At 51.9% G+C, this 13,541-nt stretch overlaps 1 protein-coding gene across 2 annotated transcripts in view; it reads right to left on the bottom strand.

The window, feature by feature from the left end:
- GGT5 (gamma-glutamyltransferase 5) overlaps window positions 1-13,541 on the bottom strand; it is a 34,789-nt gene that overhangs the window by 1,476 nt on the left and 19,772 nt on the right. The window contains exons 2-11 of one of the 2 annotated variants that reach the window (XM_012723964.1): window positions 6,495-6,625; window positions 6,108-6,203; window positions 5,406-5,601; window positions 4,718-4,875; window positions 4,085-4,231; window positions 2,869-2,987; window positions 2,334-2,524; window positions 1,818-1,924; window positions 1,613-1,731; window positions 1,363-1,473 (exon numbers count right to left, since the gene is read on the bottom strand). In XM_012723964.1, coding sequence (XP_012579418.1) covers window positions 1,363-1,473; window positions 1,613-1,731; window positions 1,818-1,924; window positions 2,334-2,524; window positions 2,869-2,987; window positions 4,085-4,231; window positions 4,718-4,875; window positions 5,406-5,601; window positions 6,108-6,203; window positions 6,495-6,625 — 1,375 coding nt within the window. Of the gene's footprint in view, window positions 1-1,362; window positions 1,474-1,612; window positions 1,732-1,817; window positions 1,925-2,333; window positions 2,525-2,868; window positions 3,006-4,084; window positions 4,232-4,717; window positions 4,876-5,405; window positions 5,602-6,107; window positions 6,204-6,494; window positions 6,626-13,541 lie in introns of both variants that reach the window. The other variant, XM_012723963.1, reaches the window with a different exon arrangement.

Below are 13,541 nucleotides of genomic sequence, written 5' to 3'. Positions count from 1 at the left end.
CCCAGGTTGCCAGTGACAATTTTGGGGCAACAGGTCAAGGACATTAATCTAGCAGGGCCCTAGATTATAGGGACAGCTAGGTACAAAGACCCTGACACTCTACAGTCCCTAGGCCAGGGCCTCTGACCTGGGGTCACCACCTAAGGCCACCACCTAAGCCACTGGCAGAACAGGGTCATAGGTTTCTGCGCTATCGGGTTGTAAGTTTCTCTGAGTGACTCACTAATTCCCCAGTGTTCTTAGACTTGAAAGCAGAAGATCTCCAGCTGAGCTCACACAGGGACCATGGTCCTGGGAGAGTCTAGTTACTCCAGGCCCTGAGGAATGAAGATGTTCCTGGGTCAGTTGCTGGCCTTGGTGTAAAGGCCCCGGAGTCTCAAGATCTCCAGCAGAAGGCCCTAGACCTGCAAGGCCAATTCTAACTCTCCAAGGGACCCTCTTCATGAGGGTTTTGGACTCATGGTTTGCTGGAATCTATGAACTCTGCTCCCAAGCTGTCATCTCTGAATTTTCAGCATCTCAATCCTGGGAGAATTGATGATCGCAGAGGAAGGCCATGAAGACCCACTGAAGGGGTTAACGGAGTATTTGATACCGTCGGGCCACATGGAGGACCCTGTACAGGGAGGGGGGTTGCAGACACTGAGATTTTGAGCTTGATGAGCTGAGGTCCTTTGTCATCAGGCCAAAGACCAAAGTTCTCAGGAACTACACACCCTCTTACCCCATCCACTTAGTGTGTGGTCTTCAGATTGGCCTTGAGATAAAGACAGATGATAACAAGTCACTTTCAAGGACCTTGAACCTCAGCTGCTGCAACTGTCTCTCTGGCAACCTCCCAGCAGGCAGTTCGAAGGTTTAAAGCCAAGAGTCTTTCAAATTAGGGCCCAGCAGAGGGCACCCACCAGCCCAGAGACATTCTGAAGAAGTGGACCACCTACCAGGTCAAGGTGCAGTGGCAGATAGAGGTGACAAGGAGTCTGATGAGAAAATTTATCTCCCTGGACCTGGCGCATTGGGAGAAAATCCCCGTGCAGACTCACACAGGAATAATAAACTCTTCTCCAAATAAACTAAGAGCTATAAGCCACACAAAAGGAAAGAGGCCAGGGCCAGGAGAATGGGCGACACAGCAGAGCAGGGCAGAGGAGCTGAGGTGCTTGGCCTGGAAGAGGCATGGCCAACACCCTGTCCTCTGACTTGGAGAAAATGAAGCTGGCCTGCTGCCCTCCTCTGCCACCCTGATGGTGCCCCAAACTGCAGTGTGTCTGGCCTACAAGCGGTAGCTGAACTTCCCCTCTGGGGCTTTGAGCAACATGCATGGAGGCTTCCAGCTGGCTGTGGCTCAGCCCACGGCCTCACCAGAGTGAAGTTGGCCTCATACTCCACAAGACCTCTTCTGTTCACATGCAGGATGGGAGCGGCGATGGCTGCCTGCAGGTCGAGGCCAAGCCACAGCTTGTTCACGATGGCCTGGGGGAGAAGAGAAGGGTGCAGGAGGGAGGGTCGCCTGCTGCCCCACACCAACCCCTGACCCTGTCCCCACCCATGCCCTGGAGAATAAGTCAAAATAAGTCAAAAGGACATTCCAACCAGAAGCCTCCAGACTCACCTGGGCCACGGCGGAGATGATGAGCTCCCCGCCAGCCCCACCAATCACCAGCTTCGATCCCTGGGCTATGTTGACCAAGATGGAGGGCACCATGGAGGATGGGGGCCGCTCACCTGGAACTGGAGGCCGAAGAGTGTCACTGTGCCTCCTAAAGCCCCCGCCCCCCAACCACCCCCTCCATCACTGCTTTGCACACCATGCTCACCAGGTGGGGGGGGGACGCCCGAGCCCTGGGGGTGCCTCCAGCACAAGTCCAGGAGTTCATTGTTGAGGATGATGCCCGTTTTAGGCGAGTACACCATCGCTCCAAAGCTGCAGAGCAGGGAGACACGACTTGGGCTCGGCCTTGGGCTCCGTCTCACACAGGGCAGGGCACCCACTCGCCAGCCTTCTAGGGGCCCCTCATTTTAGCAGTTGCCCTCCGGCATGCTGGAGCCATCCCCCCAAATCCGCCCATTTCCCCATCAGGGGGACCCTTCTGAGTAAGTTTCATCTGCAGCTGGGTCCTGGTCCCAGGTTATTCTGTCAGCGGCCTTTTCGGCCAAGGATGTCAGGGGTTTAGGGCCCTTTGACAGAGGACAGGAAGGGGTGGGCAAAATTAAGGTGCTGCCCATGGACACTAGCAAGGGGAGCTGGGGAACAGGCTGTCACAAGGAGTGGGGATTGGGACTGAAGTCGAGGGAGCCAAGGACTGGGGTCTGCCTGCCCGGGCCCCACGCACGGTGTGTTGATGGTGCTGGTGGCCGCCACGGCGCTGCCGTCTTCTCCCAGCACGGACACATGGGCCGTGCCCGTCGTTTGGCCCCAGAACCCAGTCAGATTGTAGTGGCTGAGCTGGTGGTCACCACGGTTGTTGATAGTCTTGCGGATGTACTGGGCCAGAGTCTCATCTAACAGGACCTGGGAGGCATTCTGGGGGGAGGGGCAGGTCCAGGGTCAGCAAGGGGCCAGTATGGCCTAAGCCCCTGGGGAAACATCTCCAGTGTATCCTCTCTTAAACCCAGGCAGCCCCCAAACTCTGCCCACCCTCTAGGTTCTCTGAGGTGAGATGCTCCCAATGCCTGCCATGCCTGCCACGCCTCTCTCTGCCAGCTCCCTCTCCCAGCAAGCGTGCCCATCCTGCCACTGCTGGCCAGCCCGGCCCAGACCCAAGTCCACGGCCCTGCAACCTCAGGAGCACCTCCCGGCTTGACCTTCCTGCACGCTGAACCCTGGGGCAAGGAAGTGGGTGCCACAGCAGCCCCAGGCCATCTCACCTGGATTCCCTGATGACTGCGAGGGTCCCACAGTCGCCATCTCTGTGCCATGGCAAACTTGAGTGTCTCCACAAGGCGGTGGTACAGTTCTATACTCCCCTTAGGCCTGGCCATGGAGTCTGAGGAAAAGTTGAACCCTGGGAAGGGGGTTGGCGCAGGTGGAGGGTCACTCTGTATAGAGGGTTGAATGTTAGCCACCCCATCCCCAAACATGTCCACATCCTAATCCCCGAAACTGTGAGTGCTACCTTACCTGAAGAGTGTGTGATGGAGCTAAGGATGTGAGAGGAGCAGATTCTCCTGGATTATCTGGGCAGTTCTGAATGGAACCCCATCATCCATGTAAGACTGAATGCAAAAGGTAGGGAAGACTGGACCGCCACGGCCCAAGCCCAGGAATGCCAGCTGCCAACAAAAGCTGGCAGAGGCAAACTCTAGGGGAAACGTGATTAATGTTGGACTTAGGGCCTCCAGAACCATGAGGAAATACGTATCTGTTATTTTGTTTGTTTTTGTTTTAAAGATTTACTTATTTATTTATGCATACAGAACTGGGGTACAGGCCAGAGGTGCAGGAGGGTGAGAGGCTTCACCAGAGACAGAGTGGGGAGCAGAACAGGCAGATGGGCGAAATACACTGCTGAGGGGAGCAGCGGGCAGGTTAGGAGAGGTCTGCTGTGCCATATGGGTCACCTCTGGGACTGGAGATCAAACTTGCACTGAGGTGGCTGCGGCCAGCTTGCAGTGCTGGGTCCTAACCAGTTGCACCACCAGGAAGGGCCCATTTCTGCTGTTTTAAGCACCAAGTTTGGCAGCCATCGGACACAAACAATCACCCTAGCCTGGGGCACTGCAGAGACCCCCCCCTCTCCACCCTGCAGGCTGTACTAAGCAGGCCCCATCTCAGCCCCGCTGCACACACCGGTTGGGCCACAGCATCTGCAGACCCCCACTGCTTTTGTGCCCTGGGACTGGGTTTGCAGTGGGAGGACTTGGTGTATGGAGGACATCAGACGTTCAGCAAAGCCCTGGTGTGGGCTGTGCCCGAGGCCAGCTCTTGAATGCACCATTTCTCCTGTCTCCACAAACTTGTCTGTGGTGTCATTCATCTGAGGAGGGGGGCAGAGCTGGAACTAGCAGTGGCTGTGCTAAGTTGTGGCTGGGAGCGAATGTTCCCGGTGGGGCAGGGCTCTAGCAAACGCTGAGTGAACCTTACCTTTGAGCACATTGAGGATGAAGCTGAGGATGGCGCCCCCTGCTGGTGGTGGTGGTGAGTACAGGATGTAGTTCTCCAGGGGCATAGACAGTGCGTCCACCACCTCAGGCTGGAATGATTCCAGGTCCTGCAGAGTCAGCTGACTGCCTAGGGTGAGACAGAGAGAGGCTCACCTACAGAGAGAAGATCACCTAGAGAGAGAGGTTCACCTGCAGAGGAGGTTCACCAACAGATCGGGCAACAGGAGCACAGTGCCAGACTCTGACCGCACGTTGCACAGTGGGGCTCCCCTTGTTCCCTAGTTTTTAGACCTAGAAGGCTATTGGCAGGTCTGTGGGCGTAGGCATCAGGTCTGGGCCTTAAGAGCTAAGCATGGGGTGGGTGGACAGAGATGAGAGGTAGGCAGGCTGGGGGAGAGGAAGGCAAGCCGGTCCGCCAGAGGGCAGCCAGCTCAGCCGTCTGGGCCTAACCCACGTCCAGGCCCAGAAGCCCACCATGGCCTACTCTGGCCAACTCTCCTCTGTTGGCTGAAATAGAAGGGCTTGAGGCAGAGCCTGACTCAGTCTCCAGCATGCACACAACCGCCCTTTTCCTCTGGCAGGGTAGGGGCTTCGGCCTGTCAACACAACTGACCTTCCTTGGTAATGTCCTCCACCAGCATCTTGCCCAGATCCCCTTTGTAGAAGGCTTCTGCACCCTTGGTGGCCACAGTTTCCAGGGTATTGATCAGTGCAGGCCACAGAAGTGGGTCTTCAGATGTCAGGGGATTTGTCCCATTGAAAAACAGCTGCCTGAGGGGTGGGAGCAGCCTTAGGAGGGGGCCAGTTCCGGAAAACATCCACATTCCTGCAGGGTTCTCAGGGGCCCTCGGGACCCTACCAGGAGGCAACACTGTTCCTGAATCCAAAAGGCTTGGATGGACTTGGGGATGGACAGATTCTCTGGAATCGAACTGACATCGCTTTCTCATTCATGGCACTGGCCCAGCCTAGGCAACACACCCATTGGAACGTGTGTCTGTGGAGAGTCAGCTCTTCCTGCACCCCTGGACCTTGTCCATGGACTGAAGGGTGGGCATGGGGCAGCCAAAGCCCTCCTGCCAACCCAGAGTGGGAAGGAAGGCAAGGCCAGGGCCAGTCGACTCAGAGCCCAAATTCTCCCCCCGGGGTCCTATCACTTGGATATAAACTCCCTCTGACCTGAACCGCTCCATCCTAGACCACCACGGGGTCAAACGTCCAGCACAAGAAGGGGCTGAGTGGGGTGGAGACCAGTCTCAGTTCGATTCCTACCCCCGCAGCCCCTCCCGAAGGGTACTCACTTCAAGGATGACTGGAGCAAGGCTTTCTGCAGCAGACTGTTATTCAGGAACTGACTGAGAACATGAGGCACATGGTAGTCCCCTTGGAGCAGCTTGATGGTGGGCTGGAACAGCTGTGCCCAGGGCAGGCGGCCGTGGCGCCGGTGGGCTTCTGCATAGCCACGGAGCTCCCCGGGAACCCCTATCCACTGGGCCCCTGCATGGCACATTATTAGTGTCATGTCCTTTTCCCTACAATAGCCCTTCCCTTGCATCCTCAGCTCTGTGGGTCCTAGGACTGCCCAAGGGGCTCTTGATCACACCCACACTTGGCCCCACTGGATCTGGGCCCCCAAACCCAGCCATGGCAGCCAGAGTGAACTTTCTAGAGGCCACCCCACCCCTGCTGCCCTCCATAGACAGTCCACCCACCCTCAGGGCCTAGCACAAGCTGGCCTCAGGACTCCCACCCCAACCTTCAGCCCATCTCCACTGGACCACATGGCCTTTGTCCCTTTGTGTGGATCACCCCTCCTCACTCAGAGAGCCCCTCCTGCAGGAAAACTCCCCCAACCTTAGCAGGACCTCCATGGTGGCTCCCCATTCCCCAGATGCTGGCACTGGCCCAGGCTGCCAGTCCGTCCATGAGGCACGGTGCCTTTGCGGGGGGGGGTTTCTGGTCAGGGCCCATGGCCCGATGGTTGGTCCCACCTGAAGACTCACCGGTGCCCAGTGGGTGGGCCTTCTTACACTGGTCCAGCAGCCCCGGGACATACGTAGCGGGCACCGTCTCCCTGGCATTGATGACCTCTGCCTTCCCTGGAGTTAGGACAGGGCATATGAGTGGTCACGGGCATTTCTGTGACTGCCAGGCCTCACTCCATACCGGAGTCCCCCTGCGTGACCCTGGCTCTGTCCCCTCTTCGTACCATGAACTGATCTCTGTGCTAACATTCGGGATGGGATCAGCCAGGAGACTGCAGAGACAGGGCAGGCAGGCACCAGGTGCACGAGAGGGGGGCACGGGCAGGCCGGACAGCTGGGCTCTTCACAAGCTCCTTGCAGTAAGCATGGCGGACAAGCCCACCTCCCCATCGTGCGCAGGCTCACCTGTGGTTGCGTTGTAGATGGTGAAGATGACTCCCCCACCCAGGCCCATGCTCTGAGGGTTCACGACGCCAGTGCAGACCAGAGCAGCGATGGCAGCATCCACGGGCGAGCCGTGCTGCTGGAGGATGGCTCTAGGGGACACGATCGGTGAGTGGCCCGGCTTTCCAGCCCTGGGTTTCTGCGCTGCTGCTCACTGGTGATGGTGATGGCTGTGGGGCCCAGCTGCTACCTCCAAGCCCCAGGTTAGGTCATGGGGTGTCCCCTCAAGTCCAGCCACTGCCGGGCACGCTCCACAGGCTGCGAATTGTCTTCCCTTCACCCTGACCCTAGACTTGGGCAACGTTCTCAGTTTGCAAAGTGTTTCTGTTGTCATGGTTCCCAAGTCCTCCCAGACACCCCAGTCCCTCTCAGCAGCCCCAGGAACCCACCCTGGACAGCAAACACCCCATCTCACTGGAGACATAATCAGCCCAACCCCTTCAAAACAGGGCTTTTTCAGGGGACACCAGGATCCCATCCTGCCACCAGGGTGCAGGGTTTGGACTGGTGGGCCTGTGGTACCCCTCTGGGCCCCGGTGTCTATGGGAATGCCTTAGTCTCTCCCTCTGTCCATGGGCAGCTAGGAATCAGCCCCTCACCCAAGATGCTGGTCAGAGTAGCCGGTGCATGGAAACAACCCAACCCAGCCCTTGGGACACAGCCCTGCACAGCTCACCAAGGATGCCCTCTTCCCTCACATCCAAGAGTCCTGCCCAGCACTTTAAACCCCAGTTACAGGGGTAAAGGCCAAGGCCCAAAGGGGGAGGAGACCAGCGTTGATTCAGACTCAGGGACTCAAATGCAACCTCTATGCTGATGACCCCAAATATTATCTCCAGTCCAGTTGGCTCCCTTAAATCCTGGACACTAACAGCCAGCCATCCACAAGATAGCTCCCTGGAGGTCCAAGAAGCCCTCAATCTTTTAAAAAATTATTTTATTTATCTATTTATTCATACAAGAACTGGGGTGTAGGCCAGAGGGGTAGGGAGAGGGAGGTGAGAGATTCACCAGAGACTGAGTGGGAAGTAGAACAGGCAGATCTACTGAAACACACTGCTGAGGGGAGCAGCGGGGAGACAGGAGTCCAGCCTCCTGGCCAGGATGGAACTCAGGCTGCAGTGGCTGCTGACAGCTTCCTAGTGTTGAGACTTAACCCCTTGTGCCACCAGGGAGGCCCAAGACACCCACTCTTAGCATAACCCGAACTACACTTTTCACTTCCCTCCCATCTCTGTCCCCAAAACTGCTGTCCTGCTCTCCACCCTCAGAAGGGACAGAACCATTTACCCTTTTTGCACCAGCCAGTCATATTTGAAGTCACCTTTCAGTTTCATCGCCACATCAAATTCTACCAGTTTTTATTTATTTTTTAAAAAGATGTATTTACTTAATGCATAGAGAACTAGGGTACAGGCCAGAGGAGCAGGGGCGGTGAAAGGATTCATCAGAGTCAGAGCAGGGAGCAGAACAGGCAGATCGACGAAGTACAGTGCTAAGGGAAGCGGTGGGCGAGACAGGAGAGGTCTGCTGTGCCATGTGGGTCACCTCCGGGGCTGGGGATCGAACTCTTGCTACAGCAGCTGCAGCCAGCTTTGTGGTGCTGCGCTTTAACCCGTTGCACCACCAGGGAGGGCCTCTACCAGTTTTTATACTTTTGAAATATATCCACAGTCCAATTTCTTCTATCACCTCCACCACCACCCAGGTCCAAGCCACCCGCATCTGTCGCCCGGGGTTATTACAAGGGCCTCCCACCAGGCTTCCAGCCTTTGCCATGCTACCTTATATATATATATATATATATATATGTACATATTTTTTTAAAGATTTATTTATTTGTACATACAGAACTGGGGTACAGGCCAGAGGCTCAGGGGCGGTGAGAGGCTTCACCAGAGACAGAGTGGGGAGCAGAACAGGCAGATCTACTAAGTACACTGCTGAGGGGAGCAGCGGGCGGGTCAGGAGAGGTCTGCCACGCCATGTGGTAACCATGGGGCAGGTGGGAATCGAACTCATGCAGAAGCGGCTTTAGCCTCCTAGTGCATGTGCCCTAACCCGCTGCACCACCAGGGAGGGCCAACTACCTTATATTTTAACAAAATAATCTGTTTAAAATATAAATCAGACATCCTGGTAATAAGAGACTAAGTGATTCAGCCCAAACTTTCCACAAACAACTAGGAAAGCCAGACCAATAGGAAACATCTACTTCAAAGAATCAGAGGCAGTAAAGTAACTGGCCAGAAAGAGGTGTGAGCTGGCATTTGGAGCTCCCTCAAGGTGCCAGTCTAGAAAAGGTGGCTGGAGCCCATGTTTCTGGAGGCAAGGGGTGGGGTGCTGGTAGTGCACCCTTGGAGGTGGATCCTTGCTAGGAAAAACAGAACTAGAATTAGACCAGCCCCAACCAGCACGGCGGCCCAGTGTCAAGTCACCTCAGTCTCTGGAATTAGATTTCCCCCAGAGTGCTGGAATCCTAAACAAGAAAGCTTAATTATTTTTAACAATTTTGCACATACTCTCCAGTGTTAGGTTAAAAATAATAAAGCAGGCCCTCCCCGGTGGCGCAGCGGGTTAAAGCACTGCACTAAGAAGCTTAAGCCACTTCTGCATGAGTTCGATCCCCGCCTGCCCCGGAGGAGTTCCACATGGCTGGCAGACCTCTCCTGACCGCCGCTGCTCCCCTCAGCAGTGTACTTGGTCTGTCTGCCTGTTCTGCTCCCCACTCTGTTCCTGGCGAATCCTCTCACCCTCCGCATCTCTGGCCTGTACCCCAGTTCTGTATAAATAAATAAATCTTTAAAAAAATAATAATAAAGCAAGCAACTGTAGGCATAAGGAAACAGGATGGAGGTGACCACATAGGGTCAGAAATGCAGCCAGAGACCATACCACGAGTCTGTCTGGCTAAAGCTCAACAGACCCTTGCCACCCTGGACCTGGCACCCCCCTGCGGGCCTCAGTGGGGGCTCTCTGAGGCTAAGCAGCAGGCCAGTCCTCTGACAGGTGCTTTTTGCTTGACTCACCGTGATGGTAACTGTTCAGGACAATTGTGAGGCTGTCAAACTGGGGGGTGCTGAGGGACTCTGAGGTTCTTTGCAAGAAAGAATTCACAGGGGAGTTAGGGAAGGTGAGTCAGAAAAGAAGCGTTACTGTAGGCGAGATTACACACCCAGAGAGCGCACCGCAGATTCAGAGGCGGATCGCCCTGGGGTCTTTTTTATTTGGTGATTAGTCATTTATTTTTAATAATTTATTTGTTTATATATATTTTACATCTTTTTTTTTTTTTTTGGTACATTGCATGCTTTCTTTTCTCAGGTGTTCCCCATAGAATTTCCACCGCCAACTCACATGTGCGCCATCACCATAAGGGCTGATACAAATACTTGCATAGTTTGAGGGTGCCAAGGCTCACAGATGGGGTCCTAAATGGGTTCTGACAACTTTTGCAACAGAGGCAGGAATTTACAGATCGGGGTAATGAGAGTTGGCCAATTTTGTCGATCACGGGCATCTGACCCCCAGCTTCCTGTTTGATACCGTAGGAGTTTTATAACTAGTGGCATCTGGTGTAAGATAAAGTAATGGGGTTGGAGCCCAACAATAGGATTTAGGTCACATTGTTCCGAAATGTGCACTGCTGATTTTCAGATATGCTGGATGGGCGGAAGCAGGAGGCTGAAGCCATTGTGCCAAATTCCTGAAGGCAAACCAGCACTGCAGGGACATTCATCCATTCGTGTGTTACAGATACAACTCAGCTGAGCTTAGAGAAATTGCTGAAGAATTCCCTAATGCTGTCACAGGCCCTCTAGACTTTGCCAGCGAGGTTAGCATGCAGCAAGTTATTCTGACTTACGCTAACTTATTCACAAGAAAGCAGAGCCAAAGAATCATGACTAAAGAAAACTGGAAAAATACCTTAGGAAACTTCCCCAAGAAAAGAGTAACTGATCAGACAAATGCTCTTGAATTAGAAAAAGTCCTCCGCATCCCTGATGTCTTCCCCAAAATAATAGACTAGGAAACACCTCAGCAGCACATTCAAATAACTCAGGGACTTCTTTAAGAGATTTGAAAATATTTTTCTGCAATATTTGGGTGGAGATGATATAAACTGTATAATACTTTTTCCAGTTCAATTCTTCCTTTGGTTCGTCAGCCAGAGGAACAACGTGTCACTTGGGCTCAAAGGCACCAACCTGAGCCCCTGTGAGAACGCATGGTCTGATTAATTTGGCTGAACCATTCTCCAAAACCCTTTAAAAAGCTGCCAAAACAAACAAACAAACAAAAAAAAAAAACCGTGTGTCTCAAGTTCTGAATGTACAGATTCAGACTGCATGTTCAAATGTAGCAATCAATGCATAAATCACCTGATCCTATTTCCAAGCCCATAAAAATAATAGGACCGCTCCAAGGAAATCCAGGCAAAACCTAACTAAACCTCATTAAACTATGTGTGTTACTTGGCACAAGTTGCTAACATTTACACTGATAGCAATATGCTTTTGGAGCGCCTCCTGATTTTAACATGATTTGGAAACAGAGGATTTTTTAAAAAAGATTGATTTATTTATGCATGCAAGAACTGGGGTATAGGCCAGAGGTGTGTCGGGGGTTGGAGGGGTGATGAGAGGATTCACCAGAGACACAGTGGGGAGTAGAATAGGCGAAGCTACTGAAATGCACTGCTGAGGGGAGCAGCGGGCAAGACAGGACAGGTCTGCAGCGCCATGTGGGTCACCTCCCTGGCTTGGATCAAAATAGTGCAGGAGTGGTTGCCATAGCTTCACAGTGAGGAGACTTAATCCCTTGCATCACCAGGGAGGCCCCCAAAAGGGATTTTTGACCTCCTGAAGGAAACCAAGTAAAAACAGCTACAGGGCTCTCCCTGGTGGCACAATGGGTTAAAACCCAGCACTATGAGGCCTTCTACAGCCACTGCAACATGAGTTCGATCCCCAGCAAGGGAGCTGACCCATATACGAAGGCAGACCTCTCCTGTCTCATCCGCTGCTCCTCTCAGCAGTGTAGTTCAGTGGATTTGTCTGTTCTGCTTCCCACCCTGTGTCTGGTGAATCCTCTCACCACCCCTACACCTCTGGCCTGTACCCCAGTTCTGTATGCATAAATAAATAAAAATCTTTTAAAAATATAAAATAAAAATAAAACCAGCTACAAAGTCCTAAATGCTATCCAAAATATAAGTTTATGGCAGTAGTAAAGATTCCTGGATACTCAAAATTGAATACAAAAGAAAGTAAAGGGAGGGTGGGTAAAACAAACAAACAAACAAAAAGCAGTAAATGCAACCACTTTGTGGACGCCACCGCCAAACTAAAGTCCCCCATGTCCACTAGTTTTTCTTTGAATTTCCTTCTTGACCTTCAAAGTTTCAGACAACCCAGAGCAACTGCAACAACTAGCTGTTAAACAAGAAAAAGAAAATTGACAAAAACACAGATGACTTTTTTGGCACTAATAAATGACCAATCCTCCCAGGATTGGCCATCTGCAAGAACATGTAATCACAGGAGTACGGATTAAATGATAATATAGGGGAAACAATATTACTGGAAGCCATCTCCAAGATTGCCTCAGGTTTTGTCAGAGGTGTCTTATCTGCCCCAAATATATCCAGGTAAATTGAGTCACATATCAAAAGGACACCGTCCTTTACCAACAGGCCCATCGGAGGTTTGCTAATTGGATTTCCCTACTCTGCTGTCATTTCAAGTGTATAGCTGTGTTTTAGTAATGGCTTACAGGTTTTCTCATTGGTTTAAAGCATTCCCATGAGGGCCCTCCTGGTGGCACAATGAGTTGAAGCACAGCACTGTGGAATTAGCTGCAACCACCTTAGCTTGAGTTCGATCCCCGGCCAGGGAGCTGAACCACATGGCGCAGCAGACCTCTCTTGTCTTGCCCGCTGCTCCCCTCAGCAGTGTATGTCATGGATCTGCCTGTTGTGCTCCCCACTCTGTCTCTGGTGAAAGCTCTCACCATCCCTGCACCTCTGGGCCATACCCCTGTTCTGTATGCATAAATAAATAAATCTTAAAAAAAATAAAATAAATAGAGCATTCCCATGTTACAGAGCTACATCACATACAGTAAGTAAAATAACCTTAAAAGAATTATTTGGAGCTCTCCCTGGTGGCGCAAAGTGTTAAAGGAGCACATTATGAGCGCTAGAAAGCCACTGCAGCAAGGGTTTGATCCCCGGCCAGGGAGCTGACCCAAATGGTGCAGCAGAACTCTCTGGGCACCCCCGCTGCTCCCCTCAGCAGTGTATTTTGTCAATCTGCCTGTTCTGCTCCCCACTCTGTCTCTGGTGAATCCTCTCATCCACCACACCTCTGGCCTGTACCCCAGTTCTGTAAGCATAAATAAATAAACCTTTAAAAAAAAAGAATTATTCCTACTTGGACAATTCCTCTAGAGCATCTTAGTGACTGGGGGATTCGTTTTACAGACAAATCAAACCATCTGTAAAATCTGGCCAATCTGATACCACTTCATTGTGCTTGTCATTTCTGATCTTCTGGATCTGAGCATAGTTCAGTCTTATGCTGACTCTATATTCCACAGAGTTCTAAAACCAAAGACTCCTGTTTTTTATTACAATTTTGCCTTAATTTGTTGAACAAGGAACTAAGTCAGTACAAAGAAAATCCAAATGAAAACACAGACAGCGATTTTAAAAAAAAGGACCCCTAGGACCTCCAGATTATGAAATTTTCAGACCACACAGTGTAAATACTACACTCAAATCGATAAATTACATGATTAAGAATTTCACCAGAGAACTGGCAGCTCTTTAAATATGAGATTTGGAGCTCCGTGCTAATAGTAGATTAATAACAGATGGGAAAGAAAAAAATAAATTCAATACAAACTATTCAAATGTTAATATGCATTAAAAAGGACAAAATATGTAGAAAATAGATTAAGAGACATGGAGGGGAGAACCTGAAAAAATCATGCAAATAAAAAAAA

The sequence above is a fragment of the Condylura cristata genome, unplaced genomic scaffold, assembly GCF_000260355.1.
Source record: "Condylura cristata isolate star-nosed mole 26May11 unplaced genomic scaffold, ConCri1.0 scaffold00011, whole genome shotgun sequence".
In the NCBI taxonomy this organism is placed as follows: Eukaryota; Metazoa; Chordata; class Mammalia; order Eulipotyphla; family Talpidae; genus Condylura; species Condylura cristata.
This window is presented reverse-complemented; position numbering and strand designations above follow the sequence as displayed.